This window comes from Phyllobates terribilis, unplaced genomic scaffold, assembly GCF_046119375.1.
Source record: "Phyllobates terribilis strain yellow unplaced genomic scaffold, ASM4611937v1 Scaffold_13__5_contigs__length_258822181, whole genome shotgun sequence".
Classification (NCBI taxonomy): domain Eukaryota; kingdom Metazoa; phylum Chordata; class Amphibia; order Anura; family Dendrobatidae; genus Phyllobates; species Phyllobates terribilis.
The window spans coordinates 129,593,981-129,614,138 of NW_027362773.1; the positions used below are offsets into that span (position 1 = coordinate 129,593,981).

Below are 20,158 nucleotides of genomic sequence, written 5' to 3' on the forward strand. Positions count from 1 at the left end.
ATAATAAATTCCGGAATCACTTTCAATACTCATTTATTAATCTACAGCAAACATTAAACATAAAATGGGTGTATACAAGTGTATGAGTCTATTATCAAGACCGAAAACAATCTCTAGTCTAAATACTAAATAATCTCTACTACTAAATAACAAATAATGCTCTATGTATACTTAGTTACATGTATAGAGAGTTATTTTAAAATGTTTGAAACACACATCAGCATGTACACTTAAACGGTTTCCATCTTTGGTAAACCGCTGTCTCCCGGGTGCAGTTTGTTAAAAAAAAAAAAAATGCTTTATTCACCCTTCCCAGGTCCAGTGCTGAGTCTCTGCCATTCCCAGTATCTGTTATTGAGCTCAGCAGCTGAGAGTGGCTCATACCATCGACTTGGGCAGAGTCAATGTAGTCACTGATTAGCTGCTGCACTGTCGATGTGACAACCACATCAGAGCAGCATGGGGGACTCCGTTCTGGACCTGGGAAGGGTGAGAAAGCCAAATCAGACTAAATTCAAACATCACTTTTTTTGTGAACCATCGTTCCCCCACAAAAAAAAATACATCACAGGCTATAAAGTGTCCACATGCTATTTGTTAACCCCCCCCCCCCCCCAAAAAAAAAAAAACGGATAGCACAGGTAAGTGAAACAAAGGAACAATAAGTTCCAATGTTAGCTTCATTACTACAATAAATAATCCTCAGCGTTTTAGACTTTTTTTCTTGTGTTGTTTACTCATTATTACATTTAGTTCATATTTCTTACTGTATATAATATAGTTGGGTCATTTTTTATGCAGTTTCTATTACCTATCGAAAATAAATCGCTAATGACCTGCATCAGTCACGGACATTTCCACTGTGCAAATTGTCTGCAATAATCAGAAGTTTGTGATTTTTATTAGGTTACATTTAAATTACAAGGAATTCACTGTGATTTTTTTTTTTGCCATTTTCAGTCACGGTGTAGCCTTATCCTAATATGATATTATATATAATAATATTTATATATTCAGATTAGTAATTGCTTGTATGAAGTGAGTATATTACACTTTTCTGGGGTTTATTAATAATTATTGGACTGTGGCCGTGTTTAGAGCTTTAGGCAAGAACTTAAAGGGATATTCCCATCTCCAAGATCCTTTCCCAATATGTAGTAGGTATAATAATATTATAAATACCTCCAATTAGAAATATAGTATAGTTCTTCTGATTCGCTATGTCACTTACCCCATGTCCAGGGCATGGTAGCTTAGGTATCCATGGTTATGACCACCAACAACTAACTAACTGTCACTATATGAGTGGACACCTGAGCTACTGCAATGACCTTCATATGGGGTAACCGACATAGTGAATCAGAAGAACTATACTACATTTCTAATTGAAGGTATTTGCTAATATTATTATTATTATTATTATTAAACCTACTACATATTGGGATATGATATTGGAGATGGGAATAACCTTTTAACTTTGTTTTGTAATGTAAATGTAGGTATAATATCATCTTATTAGTCCCAATCTTATATTGTCCTCATAGAATTAAAGGGAAGAGGGAATCCTGAATGATTGACAGTTTGGATCAGCGGCAGCCTGTCTTGCCTCTGCAGCATTGAGAAATCACTGAAACTGGCCGGATCCAGAGAGCAGCGTTTACAAGCCCAATAGCAAAGAGCCTACAAGCTCTGTCTTCCTTGCTTTGGAAATTGGCCCCCCTCTGATAGACTCTTTGCTGTTCCGCAATTCTTGTGAACGGAGAGGATATTTAATAAGAGGCAAACGGCAAATATTGCCTCTGCTCTGGGGGACATGGCATACTAGCCTATTACATGGTTGCCCATTTATTAGAATTAGTGACTTGTGACTTTTCCCTGCAGCGAAACATGTGGCAACAGGCAGTTAACTCCTGTGATTTTAGACCAATGCTGGGCTTCACAGCAACCGGATAAACAAGTATACAGTCCTCCTGTACAGGGTATTTAACACTTGTTAGTTAGCAATCAATGAAGCTTAAAATAAGTTAAATATCTACATTATTTTTAATATACAGTTCTGTGCTCATATATAGCATTTGATATATGTCGCCAGTAGTGTCCATACTTGGCACAGCACGCGGCATGTAACAGCCCTTCTTCAGAAGTTCTCTCCATGACTCCAGGTGAGATTTTGCCTCAGATGGTCCCTTCCCCTCCTCATGGGGTAGCACACAGTTAATCCGTGCTCTCTCTATAACTTAGTGAGGGTAGAAAAAGGGGGATGCCATTTTTGCTTTTTCTTAAAGAATCTCTCCCATCACAGTTTTTATCCCCCTTAAATATTGCACTCATCATATCATATATAACTGTGTTCTTACAATTGCTCATTTTGCCTTTTTACCCAGATAATTCTTCTCTTTTCCATTAGGTCTATTCCATCAAGTGACTAAAAACTGACTAGCTGAATCCTTCTAAGCTCTATGTAGAAACAGGAAGTTTCTTTTCCTTGCATGAGTCATCATCAGAACTACAATTCTACATCACTGCAAAGTCAACCAATGAGATTCGCACTTGTATTTTTCATTTCAAAATAAACAAGTGGTCTCATTAATCGCTATAGGAAAAACGGACAATTTTTTTCCCCCAAAAACAGTTTTTGTGCATGAAGGCTTGCAGTTAACCCCGTAATGACCAGCAATGTGACTAGGGGGGAGGGGAGCTTATGTTATCTTGCCATGTTTTTATGTCAAATCCCTGATTGCTGGGCACCCAAGTTTCCCAGTAAGTAAAGTGGGAGACCCCTTTGTAGTCAGCCCTGATAATCTGGAAGGGACACCGAGGGCTTTCTGTACAATAAACCCACTGTTAGGGCAAACGAACAACCGCCTGTGCCGCAATGACACAGAACATAACAGATTTGCATACAGAACTATGCTAATACATTATAAGTATATATATAAAAAAAAGCAAATGGTAATCCCTAATGGGATTAAGAAAAAAATTACAGTAAAAATGTAATTGGTAAAAAATAAAAAGTCATCAAAAAATGACAAACATGATATTTTATACTAAACAATCCACATCAGGTATCCACTTGACAGTAAAAATAGCGTTAAAAGTGGAGAGTATAAAAATGAACCATCTGTGCCACAAAAAGAAGAAAGTATAAATTTCACAGCAATTTATATGTAGCCACAAGAGCGGGAAAAAATATAATTTCTCCCGCATTAAAAAAGGCCACATTTAACCATGACTATGAAAACTAAGAAAAAAAAATACTTATGGCTGCTAAAATGTAGCAAAGGAAAAAAAAATACAGTTTATAGTTAAAGAGAACCTGTCATCTGATTCATTGTGTCCAAACCACAGGCTGCATATATCAGATACTGGCAATGTATCTTACACTGAAACACTAGTGTACAGTAGTGATGAGCGAACGTGCTCGGATAAAGGGTTAGCTGAGCACTCAGGTGTTATTCGAGTATCTTTGGCGTGCTGATATATTATGTTTTAGTCCCTGCGTTTGCATGATTTGCGGCTGTTAGGGAATCCTCACATATGTTGAGACTGTCTAACAAACAGGCAATCCCTGCATGTGTTGAGGCTAACAGCCGAAAATCATGCAAAAGCAGGAACTCGAACATAATATACAAGCACGCCAAAGATACTCGGATAATACCCGAGTGCTCGGTTAACCCTTTATCCGAGCACTAGTGTACGCACATACTTTGTAAAGCTGGCCGGGGACTATTTGTCTCAGATCACTAATCTAAGTTCCTGGTGGCTTCACCTCATCACTGATCCCCTAGACTGATGAGTGTTTTCCTATGTATATGGGGAGTCATGGGGAAGGAGAAGCCAACGGTGACTTGACTCTTGCAAGTCATCTGGGACACAGTCACAAGTCGGTCTTTCAAAGCATGTTTTACTCTGCAGTGTTTCAGAAAAAAACATACGGTACTTGGATGCAACTATTCAGCCAGTGTCCGATTAATGCAGCCTGTAGTTCAAGCAGAACTCATAGGACCCATTCCTTTAAGGCCCCAAAACAGGTCTGGTCATTCAGGGGTTAAGCAACCAAGACAAAGTTAGAATAGACATAGAATGAGTTTTAAAATAAAGAGCAAGAAAATATCAATCATTGTCCTACTACTACAAAGATAAGAAGGGTAAGACATCCAGGAAATATGAGAAGAACTTAAAATAAATCCTGGAAATCCATTAAACATGCATCATTGAGGTCGAAGCTGTTGAATGAGCTTCCGTGTGAGATCTGGAGACTGATGAGCTCGGAGTGCAGCGATGAGGCACCGTTTTGTTGTGCAGCTTGATGCAGGAATGTGCAGAGATTCGGAACAAGCTGAAAAGAAAGATATGAGATGTTACTGAGAATGTAATGGTTTCGTGTGATGAGTTACAGTATATCCAAATTCTGTGATCCAATACATTGCAAAGGTAGACGAATGAACTTAAAGGGTTTGTCCACTATTATAACAACTCCTTCTTAAATATTATATCCCCCCTTGTAAAATAAAAATATCCTTATACTCATAGCAACATCACGCGAGCTTGGCAAGACCCAGTGTCAACTATGCTGGAACGGTGCCAGTACGCTAGATGAGTATAGGGTATTTTAATTTTACAAGGGGAAATATAGTATTTAAGAAAGGTTTTCCTAATGGTGGACAACCCCTATAATCCAAGCAATATAGGAAATTCGGTATTACATGTGCAAGGCTATTCAGCCAATCTGAGTCCTCCATTTGAATCTTCCAAGGGCCACTTACTTATTGCCACTTATGGGAGTATTCACCCTGTTCAGGATTATCATATTGGACAAGTATTGTTTGACTACACTGTTGGTTTGTGACTGCTCTGCGCCTTGTCTTGATTGTAATTAATGCACAGAAGACCACAGCATTTTTTAGTTGCAGTGTAGAAAATTTCATTGATCTGCCAGAACATTATGTTCAAAGCTGCCACATTTTGCAAGATGGCCAACGTTTTGGTCCTCCTGGACCTTGATTGCTGTTAGTTAGGGGCAGCGTGATAAAGGCTAAGTAGAGAAGCTGACAGCACATTGTCTAGATTCTTGACCTCTCTGTATTGACTAACTATGGCAAGGGCCGCCTTTGTGCCCCCGTTCTGCCTTTGGCAAGCTCTGCCTTGGTGCCCCCAGATCTGTGATTTGTATTCCTCACAACCTGAATAGTAATTAACCACAATTTACTGGTTCCTTTAATGCTGAATTTGGCTTTAGTCAAGTTCAGGACCAACATACTACAAGAAACCTGCAGCTCCTGTTTTTCTAGCCTTGATCCCCCCTAATAGTTACCTAGAGAAAATTACCATATAACCAACATACACCTAAGTGGTTTATATAATGAGCAACATTTAACACTTCATTATAGGATGTGTTTTAAATTTACAATTCCTGGGGGCTCCATGACTGGGACCTCAACCTATCCTGGGTCATTCATGAATGGAGGGGTAGTCGTATGTGCCCACTACTGTTCCATTTATTGTCTATTCAAATGACAAAGATAGCCAAGGATAATGCTTGCATGACCATTCCTGCATTCAATTTGAGGACATGAGACCCTTGTATTTCGGATCGGTGGAGGTGGGGTCCATCAGCAGGACAACCAGTGATCAAACATTTACGACCTATACTATTAATAGATGATTCATCATGATCAAACCCCTTTAAGTCCTGGGGCCTTCAGAGTATCAAAGTTGCAAGAAAAGGCGGGTCTATAGGCGACATGCAATGTCAAAAACAGGTTTGCAAAACAAAGAAATAGAACGGCATTTACAATTTATAATTAATACATTTTAGTATTTGAGAATTTTAATTGTCTCCAATATGTCAAAATTGTGCATGTGGCACTACACAGTAGACATATTTTTCTTTCTCATATTGGTTTATGGTTATACTAATGTATGCATGTTTATTCATAATTTGTAGCCAATAATGACATGCAGCATTAATATACATGGCAAACTTAAATTAATTTTGATTTATAACATTGCAAATATAATTTAACGTATTATAAAATATGAACACGGCAAATTTTTACAAATTTATACTCGCCTAATTTTTATGTTCCAAATTTGTATTAAAACTGAATAGATAGGTACAAACATCATAAATATATAATACATTTGGTGCATTATACTCTATTTTTTTTAGCTCAATTTGTGACCAGCTTCTTGTGCATTATTCTTTGTAATTTCTCCAGAAATTAAAAATTATAATATGATACAAAAATTATGAAAATTTCCCTACACAACAAAATAATATCATTGTGATCTTTCTGGACACATCTCAAAGTCCAACCATTTAAACTGTTACGCTGGGAAACATGTAGGGGAAGAAGGAGGATGATCCTAACCTAGGAATAGGAAAGTGAAACTTAACACAGAACATATATAAGTTCAAGCAACAAGGTTCATTTTCAGAGAAGACCTCTGCTCGACACAGACAAGACCTCACTGCAATTCTTAGGATTGGGACTTGTATTATGCTCATATTTGGTAAGTGAACATTTTATAAAATTTTGACAAATTTTTCCATCACCAGTCACTTGTTAGTAAATACCCATTTTTAACATTGTGTTGTACTATGTGTTTTAGCTAAAGGGTTAGTCCCACGAAAATGTAATGCTGATCGTTTAAGAATTCTAGAATCTAAAAAATCACTAAATATTCACTGAAAAACAACCAAGATGATCCCAGGTAGAAAGCTATACCGGAGATAAAAATCCATATTTTGGTATGGACCAAATATACATTTTATAGTAATAATAATGTAATAAGGGAATATAAAAATGTTTATAGAATTTTAATATTAAAGAACAATTTTATACAAAATAGGGTCCTGGACAAATGGCAAAGTAGGACCCTCTTGCTCTGCATCAAATCCCTGTTGCCCTAGGTTAGTGTAAGGGTTAAGAGTAAATTCATTGGTGGCTTAATGCTGTAAAAGGGGATAACTTTATATTTCCTGGAGTCTGTGGCAGTAAAAGGGTCAATGTCAAATGTATTTTGCCCCTAGGAGTTGTGTGAAGGGTGATAAGGATTATGATATTGGGCCCCTGGGTAATTATATAGTTTATCACCTTGCTAAGTTGGTCTTGTGAATATTTAACATATAACTAACTTATACTAAGTAATGTTGATCGGTGATTGGTCATGAGACCCCACTAATCTCTCAAACCACTGGGCAGGAGTGCTCGGCATGCAGAATGCTCGAGCTCATACAAAGACTTTCCATGGGGCCTATGCACCTACCAACCCATGCTTGAGCTTCTCCACCTTGGTTTGATCAATCATGGGAGTCTCAGAACCCGGACCGCACCAATTAACAGTACTTAAAGGGAACCAGACAGGAGATTCATGCTGCCCGAACCAAGGGCAGCATGACTCAGAACCTGGCTTTGTTATTGCAGCCATTTACGTCTTACTCTGAAATTCTGCTATAACAAACTTTGAAAATCCCGCCAGGTACGAGGAGTCTAGGATGACTAGTCTGAGGCATGTTGGTGGCAGCATCTCCCCGCCCCACTCCCCAAGACTCACAGGTATGTCCCTATGTGTGTGAATAGGTAGAGCTGTCAGTCTAGGGGACTAGGACAGAACGCAGCCACCATGGACCTGCTTCGGACTAGTCAACTAAGATGCATAGTCACTGGCTGGCTTTTAAAACTCTGGGACTGATTCATCAGAGCATTTACACCAGAATTCTGGTGGAAGAAGCTTTGAAAACTTGCAAAGTTTTGGCACAACTCAAAGCTGCGCTAAAATTTTGCAACATTTGGCGTTCTCATGACATATTCGCCCGGCTCCAACAAAGTGGGCAGAGCTGAGGTGGGATGGAGACATGTTAACCGCTGCTGGTCAAACCCATGATGAGCCTTGCTATTTCACAAACCTTACTCCAGTGGGGGCTGGAGTAAGATTTGTGGTGGGGCGCACTCAGAGGTGCACGGCACTCGTCAGACACGCCTGCTTCATTAACATTCACCTCTTAACGAATCGGGAGCCTCTTATTCCACCCCATCCCATCAAATTTTTTTTTAAATACTGTGGATACAATAGCACGACTGGAGTCCAGTTCATGTGGTTCAGGCAGCAAGAATCACCTGTCAGGTTCACTTTAACTTTTCCCTTTAGGGGCGACAATGTTTCAAATGTAATTATACTTTAAGTATTGGACTCTAAGCTTTCATTATAGCAAGTAGGAAAGAAAGCAGTGATAACACTGAAAAACCACCAGTGATCACACACTTGTGGTTCTCCAGCAGTTAGATCTCCAGCCTTTGGCTATCAGGGTTTTCTGAGAGTTGTGATTTTTGGGTTGTCAAAAACTGTCCTAAACAATTCTAATGATTCCATCAACTATATGTCAGTGATAAATAAAATTGCAGCTTTAATCCTTTGTCTGCCAAGGATGTACTTATTACAGTAAGTCATGACTTTTACATGCTTGTCATTTCTAGAATACTGTATAAGGGCTAGATCAATTCACTTTTTGTTTCTGTCTGAATATAAGAGAGGGGTGAGAAGGTTGAAGCTGCAAGTGACATCAGGTAGGAAGTGTCACAAAGTATTTTATGATTTGTGACTGCCCTGTAATTTTTGCTGTTTAAATGCTGTTTTTTCCTTTGCGCAATCAGGGGTTAATGTCAGTTTTCCTTGCTATGCTTGGTGTGTTGATAGTTCAGCTGATTTGGGTGTTATCTCATGCTCCACCCTATAAATAGTCACATGCCTCTTCAGCTGATGTTGGTGTTCAGTTCATTCTGCCTAACCTGGAGTGAGGAGAAGGAGTCTGTTGTCTGGAGTAGTTGGAGGTTTACCTTGGGATTGCTGCTTGCTGTTTTGGCTGTGTGTTTTCTTTTCCTCATTCCCATTTAGTTTTCCTACCTACTCTTTCCCTGTCTTTTCCTTTGTGGCTGTGAGTGTATTTTTGGTGAGCTTGCTATTTCAGTTCACCCTGTCTGTTTTCCCTATCTTGTTTTAGTATCATTCTATTTGTACTGTCTTCCTCCCTGGGGGAAAGGGGGTCACTGACAGGGCCTGTGCAGGAGATGGGGAGACGCTGGCGGCTCGGGCCTCCTCACCTTCAGAGGTACCCCTGAGATAAGGGAAAGTCAGGGCTCCCCTAGTGTGGCAGGGACAGGTCTGGGTCCCAACTACCAGCCATTTCCTGTTTTCGGCGTGACAGGAAGATCTCGGCTTTTTTCTGCCAGCTCTCCTATTGTACAGCCTCAAGTGATCTAGGGAGAGCTGTACAGGACTTTTCTCATGTTATTGTAAAGGTGGTGGACAATGGCTGTTGCTTTCCTGCCCCTGAAGATACCAATTGTGTTGTATTCTGTAATGTGAATAGTGTCCTGCGTATTTTGGTATATACTGTGTATTATGATATAATGTATAAGTAATGTAAAGGTAATGCCTAGTGCACAGTATAACATAGCATAGGGTAAAACATAGTTTAGGACTTAGGATATAAGATAGGTAGTATAAGTCAGTCACTGTAGTTTGATAAGTGACGTTAGGGTAAGGTAAGTGTTAATGTTAAGGACTAGCCCATAGTTGGAGGCACGTAGTGTTAGGGCAAGTGACTGCTTCCTGTAGATCATACGTGTCAAACTCTGGCCCGTGGGCCAAATCTGACCCACAGGCTGGTTATATTTGGCCCGCGACACCAGAACCACCACCCCTATGTGGGGTCATTCTTCTGTATGGAGGACTATGGGGGGGCCTATTCTTCTGTATGGAGGACTATGTGGGGCCTATTCTACTGTATAGAGGACTATGCTATAGACGTGTCTGCAGTGCATTGCCTTAAGTGTATTGCTTAAGTGTGAGAAATATGAATTAAACCTGAATTATACCTGAATTGAACCTGAAGGGAACTGAAGGTAACTGGATACTTAGACACTGTAAATCATGTTTGTGTTTGTTTTCACTCTCACCCCCTTAATTCTTCACTTTTTACAACCACCCATAATCCCTACACCTAGTAATGAACTCTTCATCTCTCCCGCCATCCTCCCCATTCATCTCACCTCCTTATCAGAACTATTCCTAAACATTCAATCCTGTGTCTCCAAACACAGACAGCCACTTCATGCTCTCTCCTGCTCCCATCTACTAACACTTTCTCTGCTCCTCCTCACTGCTGGCGATATCTCCCCAAATCCTGACCTTCCTCACCACATCCCCACCCACAGTCATTTCCACCTCCTATCCACGATCTATCACAACCCTTCTAACCTCATACACATCCGCCCAGCCCCTGCTTACCCAGTCCCACTAACAGGAGCTCCATGAATGTTCGCTCCATCTGCAACAAACTTTCCTGCATACATGATCTTTTTATCACTAACAAACTTTCCTTTCTCAGCATCACCGAGAAACCTGGGTCACCCCCTCTGACACTGCCTCTCCAGCTGCACTTTCATACGGTGGCTTCCACCTTTCCCACCCCCCCTACCTCTTTGGCAAGCATGGTGGAGGAGTAGGTTTTCTCCTGCCAGATAACTGCTCCTTCACCCAAATCCCACTGCCACCCTCCGAAACTCTCCCCTCTTTTGAAGTGCACTGTGTGGTCATCTACTCCCCCTCCAACCTCCAACTGGCTGTCATTTACCACCCCCCAGGACCAGCCACTACCTTCCTAGACTCTTTTACCACCTGGCTACTTCATTTCCTTTCCACTGACATCCCCACTATCCTTATGGTCGACTTCACGGTGGCTCAGTGTTTAGCACTGCAGCCTTGCAGCTCTGGGGTCCTAGGTTCAAATCCCACCAAGGACAGCATCTGCAAGGAGTTTGTATGTTCTCCCCATGTTTGCGTGGGTTTCCTCCGGGTTCTCTGGTTTCCTCCCACACTCCAAAGACATACTGATAGGGAATGTAGATTGTGATCCCCATGGGGACAGTGATGATGATAATGTATTTAAAGCGCTGCAGAATATGTTGGCGCTATATAAAAATAAAGATTATTAGAAAGATTACTTCAACATCCCCATTGACACTTCTCTCTCAGCTGTCTCTAAGCTTCTATCCCTCACTTCCTCTTTCAGCCTTTCCCAATGGTCTTCCGCAGTCTGTAGTAACCTACACTCACTCTCTGAATCCCTCCTCCCTCTTACAGACATTCGTTCCTTACATGACGCAGATGTTGCTGCCACTTTATATAACACCACAACAGCTGCTGCTCTCAACTTGGTCGCCCCCCTCACATATACCAAAGCTTGCACAATCAACAGGCAACCCAGGCACATCATCCTAACCAAAGAACTGCGACAGCTTCCAGGGTTGCTGAGCGTAGATGGAAAAGGTCCCACTTCAATGAGCACTTCATCGCATTCAAACCATTCCTCACTACCTTCAAGTCCACACTCGCTGCAGCAAAACAAACATACTTCTCTCATATCGTCCCTCTCTCATAACCCTAAACAGCTCTTCAACACCTTCAATTCTCTCCTCCGCCCCCCCAGCACCTCCTGCCTCTCCTCTCATCTCAGCCGAAGACTTTGCCTCATTCTTCAAGCAAAAGATTGACACCATCAGACAAAGTTTTTGCCTAAAGTCCCCCCAGCCCCTCCTCACACTTACTTGATCCTCCTCCTCATCCAAAACCAGCTTCTCCATCAGTACACAATATCAACTTTTCTCTTTACTCTCCAAATCACACCTCACCACCTGTGAACTTGACCCAATCCCATCCCACCCCATCCCCAACCTTAGCACTATCTTCATCCCAACCCTAACCCACCTTTTCAACCTGTCACTAACAACTGGTGTCTTCCCCCCCATGCTTCAAACGTACTTCGATCACACCTGTTCCTCGAAAATCTCTCCCTTGACCCATCCTCTCTGACAAGCTTCCACCCCATATCACTTCTCCCTTATGCCTCAAAACTACTGGAACAACATGTCCACTTTGAACTGTCCTCCTACTCTCTTTGACAGCCTCCAATCTGGCTTCCGACTGCACCATTCTAGTGAAACTGCCCTGACTAAAGTCACCAATGACCTACTGTCCGCCAAATCCAAGTGACACTACTCTGTCCTCCTCCTACACCTGTGATCTGCCTTCGACACAGTGGACCAGTCCCTCTTACTACAGACTCTCTCATCTCTTGGCATCACAGACTTGGCCCTATCTTGGATCTCCTCATACCTAACAGACAGGACATTCAGTATCTCCCACTCACACACCACCTCCTCATCTCGCCCTCCCTATCTGTTGGTGTTCTCCAAGGTTCAGTTTTGGGACTTATCTCCTCTTCCCACAATCGCATACAAGATTTCTCCCGTGCATCCCCCCACTGTGGATCTCTCTACTCCAACATACCAGACTCTCGCCTACCGTGGAAACCTTCAAAAGGAACCTGAAGACCCACCTCTTCTGACAAGCCTACAACCTGCAGTAACCCTCACCCCACCATACCGCTGCACGACCAGCTCTACCCTCACCTACTGTATCCTCACCCATCCCTTGCAGACTGTGGGCTCTCAAAGGCAGGGTCCTCGTTCCTCCTGTAGTAGTGGAAGTAGTGGAAGGACGAGGAGCCGCTGAGTAGGTAGAGAGACCCACTGATGAGGACTGTGGTGACAAGGTCGGCTGTGACCAAGTAGGCTGATACAGTGCGTTTCACCGGCCTTGAAGTAGACTACAGTGGAAGGATCCTGTGTGTGTGAAAATGCTTTTCAATTAAGGAAATGGCCAAAAGATTTTGTGTCCACCACCCCTTTTGCACAACCCTTATCAAGTCACCGTTCATTAAAGACTGTATGTCAGAAAGAAAGTCTCTTTTATTGAACTTTAACACCCACGGTCCTGGCCTTCTGTACAGCCTCCTTTGATCCAGCATGGGATATGCAGGATTTTTTCGTCTCACCAATTAGAAAAAATTGTTTTCTCTGATCACATTTATTGGTTATAGAACATCTTTTGTTTATTCTCACTGAGTGAGAATATGAGCAGTTACACATTGAATCACCTCCTAATCTTGTGGCTGAAATTCAGCAAAAAGATTCAAATTACCCTGGTCCAGTATCCAGTTTGGTCATCAGTGACAGCTGGACGAGGGCAATGTTCACTTCTGCTCTGACAACCTCTGTCTGGCATCCTGGGCACCTCTGCTTCTTATAAGGCCCCTGCCATATCATGACATCACAGAACAATGTACATTGTGATATTACGTGCAGCCTTGTGACTAGACTAGGTCTCAAGTAACATAATGACATTGCCTAGAAAGTAGCAGAGGTGCCCAGTATGTCGGACAGAGGATTGCTGGAGCAGAAGTGAACGTTGCCCTAGGGTGGCTTGAATCTTTTTGCTCATCTCAACTTGCGACACAAATATTTACTGGCATCTGGCTCATGTTCATATATATTTTTGGTTTATTTAGTGATTTGATATAGAAGTGGGATATGTATGAACATTACACAGGCTGAACTTTTATTTTTACCAGGCGTTATGCATCTTGGGCTCTGCTGACGTCAGACATTTTGCAATAAGCAAGGAACTGTATATGTGACATGCAGAAGTAGTGCTGTAGCTTCAAAAGCATCCAGCAAATATAAGAGTTAAAACAGTCCCAAGAGACAGAAAGTATTGTGTTTCAGAAGCATCCAGCAACTAGAGGGGTTAACACAGTCACAGGAGACAGGGAGTGTTTAGCAGAGCCCCAGGGGGATTGTGGGGAACTTGTTTATTAGTCTGGCTGAAGCCAAAGAGAAAGGTGGTGTGTGATCTGTATCTCACAGAAGGAAAGTGAACAGAATTTAGGTCAGGAGGGAAGCTAAACACGGATCAGATAGACTCCCTGAACTAACAGTGCAGAGTATAGTGCAGAAAGATAAGGACTGGAAGGAATCGTGTCACAGGGAACATCTCCCTCATCAAACCCCCCCCCTCCATCTCCATGCAGGATAAAGAATGCAGTGCACTATTGTGTCTTTGTGAAGGAAAAACCTGTGGTTGTGTATGCATAGAAGTGTGCTGCTAAGAGATCTAATCTATGCTGAATTATGCTACTGAAGAGACTGACGTTACTGTGCCTGCTTTAATAGACTGTACTGTGGTGAAGCCTGTTGCTTCATAGAGTTAAATGGTACTGGCCATATTTGATTAAACGCCACTGTTCAACAGTTTATGAAGACTCTTGTCAGATGTGTCTGGTCAGCAACTGAATCTATTGTGTGCCTGAGAGAAGCTGCAGCCTATGGTCGCCCTGAGTAACGGTTCACCCAGGATTCCAACAAATTCATGAAACCCGTCTCGCCGTATCTGAACCTAGCGGCGTGCGTGTAACATATACATTTCTTTTTACAAAACTTTCTGGTTTTATGAAATATTGCATTAAGGCGCCTATGGTTGTAAAGTGTTGGGCATTTCTGCAATATTCCGCTTTTAGAAAATATCTTTGTAATGATTTTTTTAGCTATGTAAAATTCAGGTTTTATTTCAAAGGTGCAAACAATATGTCTCCATGGACAGATCATTACATAATGATCCTATAATATTTAATCACACAAAATATTTGATAACAGTGAACTACATGTCTGAAAAAATCCAAGTTCAGACTGGGAAAGGTTAGATAAGTCACAATGCATGACTTGTGTAAAGTGATTGGCATTAGCCAAGGGTTAGGAGGCAGTAATGAGCTCTTCTCTCAACCCAGATCGCCGATTCTAGCGGCCTGAGAAAGATTTACAGACCATGTTAAGACCCAAGCTCTAGTTTTGTGGAGTGAAGATGTAAGAGTTAAAAAATTATGCATTATCCTCTTACAAAAAAAAATTACTAACTATTAAAGTGAACCATTCACCATGAAAATGCTGTCCAATCTAAGACACCATGTTATAGAGTCGGGGGAGAGGAGTAAATTGACATATAGTTTTTTTGAGTAAAGATTCAGTTAAACCTTCATTTTAATAATTTAAACCTCGGCTTCTTCTGGGATTTCCAGTCCAGTGGGCTGTCCTATCAGTGACTGACAGCCTTCTTTATGTATGTGTGACTGCTATCTCTTCATGCAATCACTGATAGGACCACCCACTACACAGAGAATCCCACAAAGAGCAAAGGACTAAATTATGAAAACACAGGATTTAGTATATTCTTTCTCACAAAACTATTTATCAATCGGCTCAGCTCCCTCTGCCTGAAGATTAGACTGCATTTTCATGGGGACAAATTCCCTTTAAATTCTGGACTGTCATATGCTTGAAAGATTGCTATGGATTACTGTAAAAATAGAAGAGTTAACAAGTGATATCTTTTTAACTCAATAAACAACTCATGTAGGTGTCACTGGGTAACAAATCAAGAGCCTCCAGGGATCTAGGGAGGGATGCGCCGCCAGTAATGAGTGAGGGTGTAGCGTCGGCGTCCCTGCCCCCTGCTAGGCAGGGACGCTGTTCCCCTCACCTCTCCGCTCCGAGCCCGGCGTCCTCCTCCCGCTCTGCTGGCAGCGCGCGCTCCTTCCCGGCCACGGTGCTTAGGGCGCGCGCGCGCTCCCCCCCTCTTAAAGGGGCCGCGCGCCCCATCCTAAGGAGTCCCCGGCCAATGGCCGGAGGACTTCACCATATATAAGGCACCTCCTCCAAAATGGAGGTGCCCGAGCAATGTTGTTGCACTGTTCACTACTCTGTTTCAGCCCTCAGGTCCCGTTGCCTGTTACCTGCCAGTTACCTGCCAGTTACCTGCCAGTTTCCTGCCAGTTTGCTGCCTGATTCCTGCCTGTCATCCGCTTTCCTGCTTGCTAGCCTGAGGTCCGACGGTCTGCCTTCCGACACCTGTCAGTCTGTCTATGGACCAGCTTGCCCGCTCACCTGGGAGCGCTCACCTGCTACCTGTCTGTTAGCCTACCTGGAGGCTCCGCCGTCACGTGCTGTGACCATCTGCCAGTCCAGAGACTCTTGCCTGCTCACCTGGGAGCGCTCATCTGCTACCTGCCAGTTAGCCTACCTGGAGGCTCCACCGTCACATGCTGTGACCACCTGCTTATCCAGAGACTCTCGCCTGCTCACCTGGGAGCACTCATCTGCATCCGCCTGTTAGCCTACCTGGAGGCTCCGCCGTCACATGCTGTGACCACCTGCTTATCCAGAGACTCTCGCCTGCTCACCTGGGAGCACACACCTGCCATCCGCCTGCTAGCCTACCTGGAGGCTCAGCCGTCACAGGTCGTACCAACCCTATACCCAGAGACTGTCCCGGTCACTTGCTGTGATCTCCTGCCCGTTTACCCTGAGACTGTCCCGGTCACTTGCTGTGACCTCCTGCCCGTTCACCCAGAGACTGCCCCGGTCACTTGCTGTGACCTCCTGCCCGTTTACCCAGAGACTGTCCCGGTCACTTGCCGTGACCTCCTGCCCGTTTACCCAGAGACTGTCCCGGTCACCTGCTGTGACTACCTGCCCGTCTTCCCTGGTCACCACCCGCTTCCTTACAAGGATCGCCCCCTTGTATAGTTGCTCAGAGGTTCCGCCTCCCAGACCCGTTACAGTTTGCTCGGGCCATGGAACCCGGTGGTACCCAAGCTCCCTCACTCTCGGACCTATGTCATGAACTGTCCCGTCAGAGGTCCCAACAGGAGTCCATCCTGGGTCACCTGCGGAATGTCAACTCTCGCCTGGACACTCTGACTGCTCCACCAGCAACCACCGCTAGTGTCATGACTCGCAACCCGGCAGCGCCGCTGCCCACCAATACCATGGTATCCTGTCCTGGACCCCGGCTCGGGGCTTCATAAACCAGTGCACCCTGCACTTCAAACTCTTGTCCCACCAGTTTATCTCCGACCGGTCCAAAGTGGCCTTTATCATGTCCCACCTCACGGGGGAGGCTCTGGCTTGGCTGAATCCTCTATGGGAGAGAGGAGACCCTCTGGTGTCCGACTTGTCAGCCTTTCTCACGGCTTTCCGGAAAGTCTTCGATGAACCCGGACGGAAGACCTCATCCGCATCGTCTCTGCTACGCCTCCGTCAGGGAGATCTCACCGTGGGCCAATATGCCATACGGTTCCGTACCCTTGCCTCGGAGCTGGCCTGGGATAACGACGCTCTGGTGTCTGTCTTCTGGGAGGGTCTGTCCGGCCGTATTAAAGATGAACTCGCCGGTCGGGACATTCCTACCACTCTCGACGACTTAATAACTCTTGCCACCCGGATTGACCTACGGTTCCAGGAGCGCGCCAAAGAGGCCTCTCGTGAGAGAAGGTTTCCACATCTAGCTCCCATCTTCCAGAAACCCGTTATTCCCTCCGTTTCTCCCCAGGCACACTCTCCTGAGCCTATGCAGGTCGACCAGACCAAGATGGTCAAAACCCGTCAAGACTTACCCCGTGCCGAGGGGAGCTGCTTCTACTGTGGCAGTAAGGAGCACCGGATCCGTACCTGCCCGGAGAGGTCGGGAAACGCCTGTGTCTAGGATCGCTCAGAGAGGTCGTCCTAGACAAGAATAAATCCTCTCCATCTCTGCTGTTGTCAGTCTCAATCGTCTGCGGGGAGAACCGTTACTTCGAACTAGCCCAACTTGATTCTGGAGCAGCCGGGAATCTTATTTCACAGTCCCTGGTAGAGAGATACCGCATCCCCACCAAACCTCTGGCTGTACCCTTATCTGTTGCTGCCGTGGATGGGGGCCTCTTACCACGTCCCATCCAACTCATCACCGAATCCATTACTCTGCAGGTGGGAATGCTGCATTCTGAGAGCATCTCCTTTCATGTTCTGCCTGGACTCTCTCATGCCCTCTTGCTAGGCCTACCTTGGCTCCAGAGACATGCACCCGTGCTTGACTGGCAGACCGGAGAAGTCCTTCGCTGGGGACAGGACTGCCATAAGACTTGTTTGGTTCCCGTCCATCCCGTCCGTCCTTCTCCTACCCCAGCTAATCTACCTGGACTTCCGATTCCTTATTGGTCATATGCTGATGTCTTTAATAGAAAGGAGGCAGAGACACTACCCCCTCATAGACCATACGAGTGCCCTATCGACCTGTTACCCGGTACTACTCCTCCTCGTGGGCGTATTTACCCATTGTCCGCTGCTGAGACCCGGTCTATGTCCGAATATATTGAGGAGAACCTGGCCCGGGGATTTATCCGGAAATCTACCTCCCCGGCGGAAGCAGGCTTCTTCTTCGTTAAAAAGAAGGACGGCTCTCTCCGTCCCTGCATAGACTATAGAGGCCTAAACCAGATCACGGTGAAGAATAAGTACCCCCTTCCGCTCATTCCAGAATTATTTGATCGTCTGAGGGGGGCTAGAATCTTCACCAAACTGGACCTTCGTGGGGCGTACAACCTGGTCCGTATCCGTCAGGGGGATGAATGGAAGACGGCATTCAACACCCGGGACGGCCACTATGAATATCTGGTAATGCCCTTCGGTCTCTGTAACGCTCCCGCCGTCTTTCAAGAGTTGGTCAATGACATCTTCCGGGACCTTCTCTACTCCTGCGTGGTGGTGTACCTGGACGACATCTTGGTCTTCTCTCCGGATCTCCAGACTCACCGGAGGGATGTTCGTCAGGTCCTGCTCAGGCTCAGGCAGAACCACCTCTTCGCTAAATATGAGAAGTGCCTTTTTGAGCAGACCTTGCTTCCGTTTTTGGGCTACATAATTTCTCAGACCGGCCTACGAATGGATCCTGAGAAACTGTCTGCCATCGAGAAGTGGCCTCGACCGGAGGGGTTGAAGGCCATTCAGCTGTTCCTGGGCTTCGCCAACTACTACCGCCTCTTCATACCGCACTTCTCTTCCCGGACTGCCCCAATTTCTGCGCTCACCCGTAAGGGCACTAATCCCAAAGAGTGGCCGCCCGAAGCAGAGGATGCCTTTCTTTCCTTAAAACAGGCCTTCTCTTCCGCCCCGGTGCTGCATCGCCCAGATGGCAACAAGCAGTTCTTCCTGGAAGTTGACGCCTCCTCCTCTGGAGCCGGAGCGGTACTTACCCAAAAATCGTCTTCCGGGAGAATGGTAACTTGTGGCTTCTTCTCCAAACTCTTCTCCCCTTCGGAGCGCAACTATTCCATAGGAGATCGAGAGTTATTGGCCATCAAGCTGGCATTGGAGGAGTGGCGTTACCTGCTCGAAGGGGCTCTTCACCCGGTAATAATTTACACTGACCACAAGAACTTGGCTTACCTCCAGCATGCCCAGAGACTTAACCCGCGCCAAGCCCGGTGGTCCTTGTTTTTTGCTCGCTTTGATTTTGTCCTTCATTTTCGCCCGGCTGACAAAAACATCAAGGCGGACGCCTTGTCCCGATCCTTTCTGGTGTCTGATCTCGAGGAGGAACCTAAACACATCATCGATCCCGTCAGAGTAATGCAGGTGGCTCCAGTGAGTCTAAATCGTCTCCCTCCCGGTAAGACGTTCGTATCAGTACCTGATCGGGAGAAGATCCTACACTGGGGTCACTCGTCTAAACTAGCTGGCCACGCCGGTCAGAAAAAGACCCTCCAGCTTATTACCCGGCACTACTGGTGGCCTACCCTGCACAAGGACGTAATTGACTTTGTTTCTGCCTGTGTGTCCTGCGCCCGCAACAAGGTTCCGAGACATCTGCCAGCCGGTCGCCTCCTTCCGCTTCCTGTACCTGCTGCCCCCTGGCAGCATATAGCTTTGGACTTCATAACTGATCTCCCCGTCTCTGCTGGTTGTACGGTCATTTGGGTGGTCGCTGACCGCTTTTCCAAGATGGCTCATTTCGTTCCCCTGCCAGGCCTCCCGTCTGCACCCGAGCTGGCTAAAGATTTTATCCGCCACACAGAGGCTGGACAGACATCTGTCTGAGATGATCTAGTGAATCCTGCTTTGAGCAGGGGGTTGGACCAGATGACCCAGGAGGTCCCTTCCAACTCTACCATTCTATGATTCTATGATTCTATGATCTTTCGTCTTCATGGCCTGCCCCTCCACATCGTGTCGGATCGTGGGGTACAGTTCACCTCACGCTTCTGGAGAGCCACTTGTAAACTGCTAGACGTCACCCTGGACTTCTCCTCCGCTTACCACCCACAGTCTAATGGTCAAGTGGAGCGGATCAATCAGAACCTGACCAGTTACCTCCGGCACTTCGTTAATGCCCACCATTCTGACTGGGTGGATCTCCTGCCATGGGCTGAATTCTCGTACAA

General features: G+C 44.9%; 1 protein-coding gene across 3 annotated transcripts in view; it reads right to left on the reverse strand.

Moving 5' to 3' along the window:
* Positions 1–609: 609 nt before the first annotated feature.
* Positions 610–20,158, reverse strand: part of IRF7 (interferon regulatory factor 7) — a 53,070-nt gene continuing 33,521 nt past the window's right edge. For all 3 annotated transcript variants that reach the window (XM_073658646.1, XM_073658647.1, XM_073658645.1), the window contains one exon: positions 610–4,339. In XM_073658646.1, coding sequence (XP_073514747.1) covers positions 4,178–4,339 — 162 coding nt within the window. In that variant the 3' untranslated portion in view covers positions 610–4,177. The remainder of the gene's footprint in view (positions 4,340–20,158) is intronic.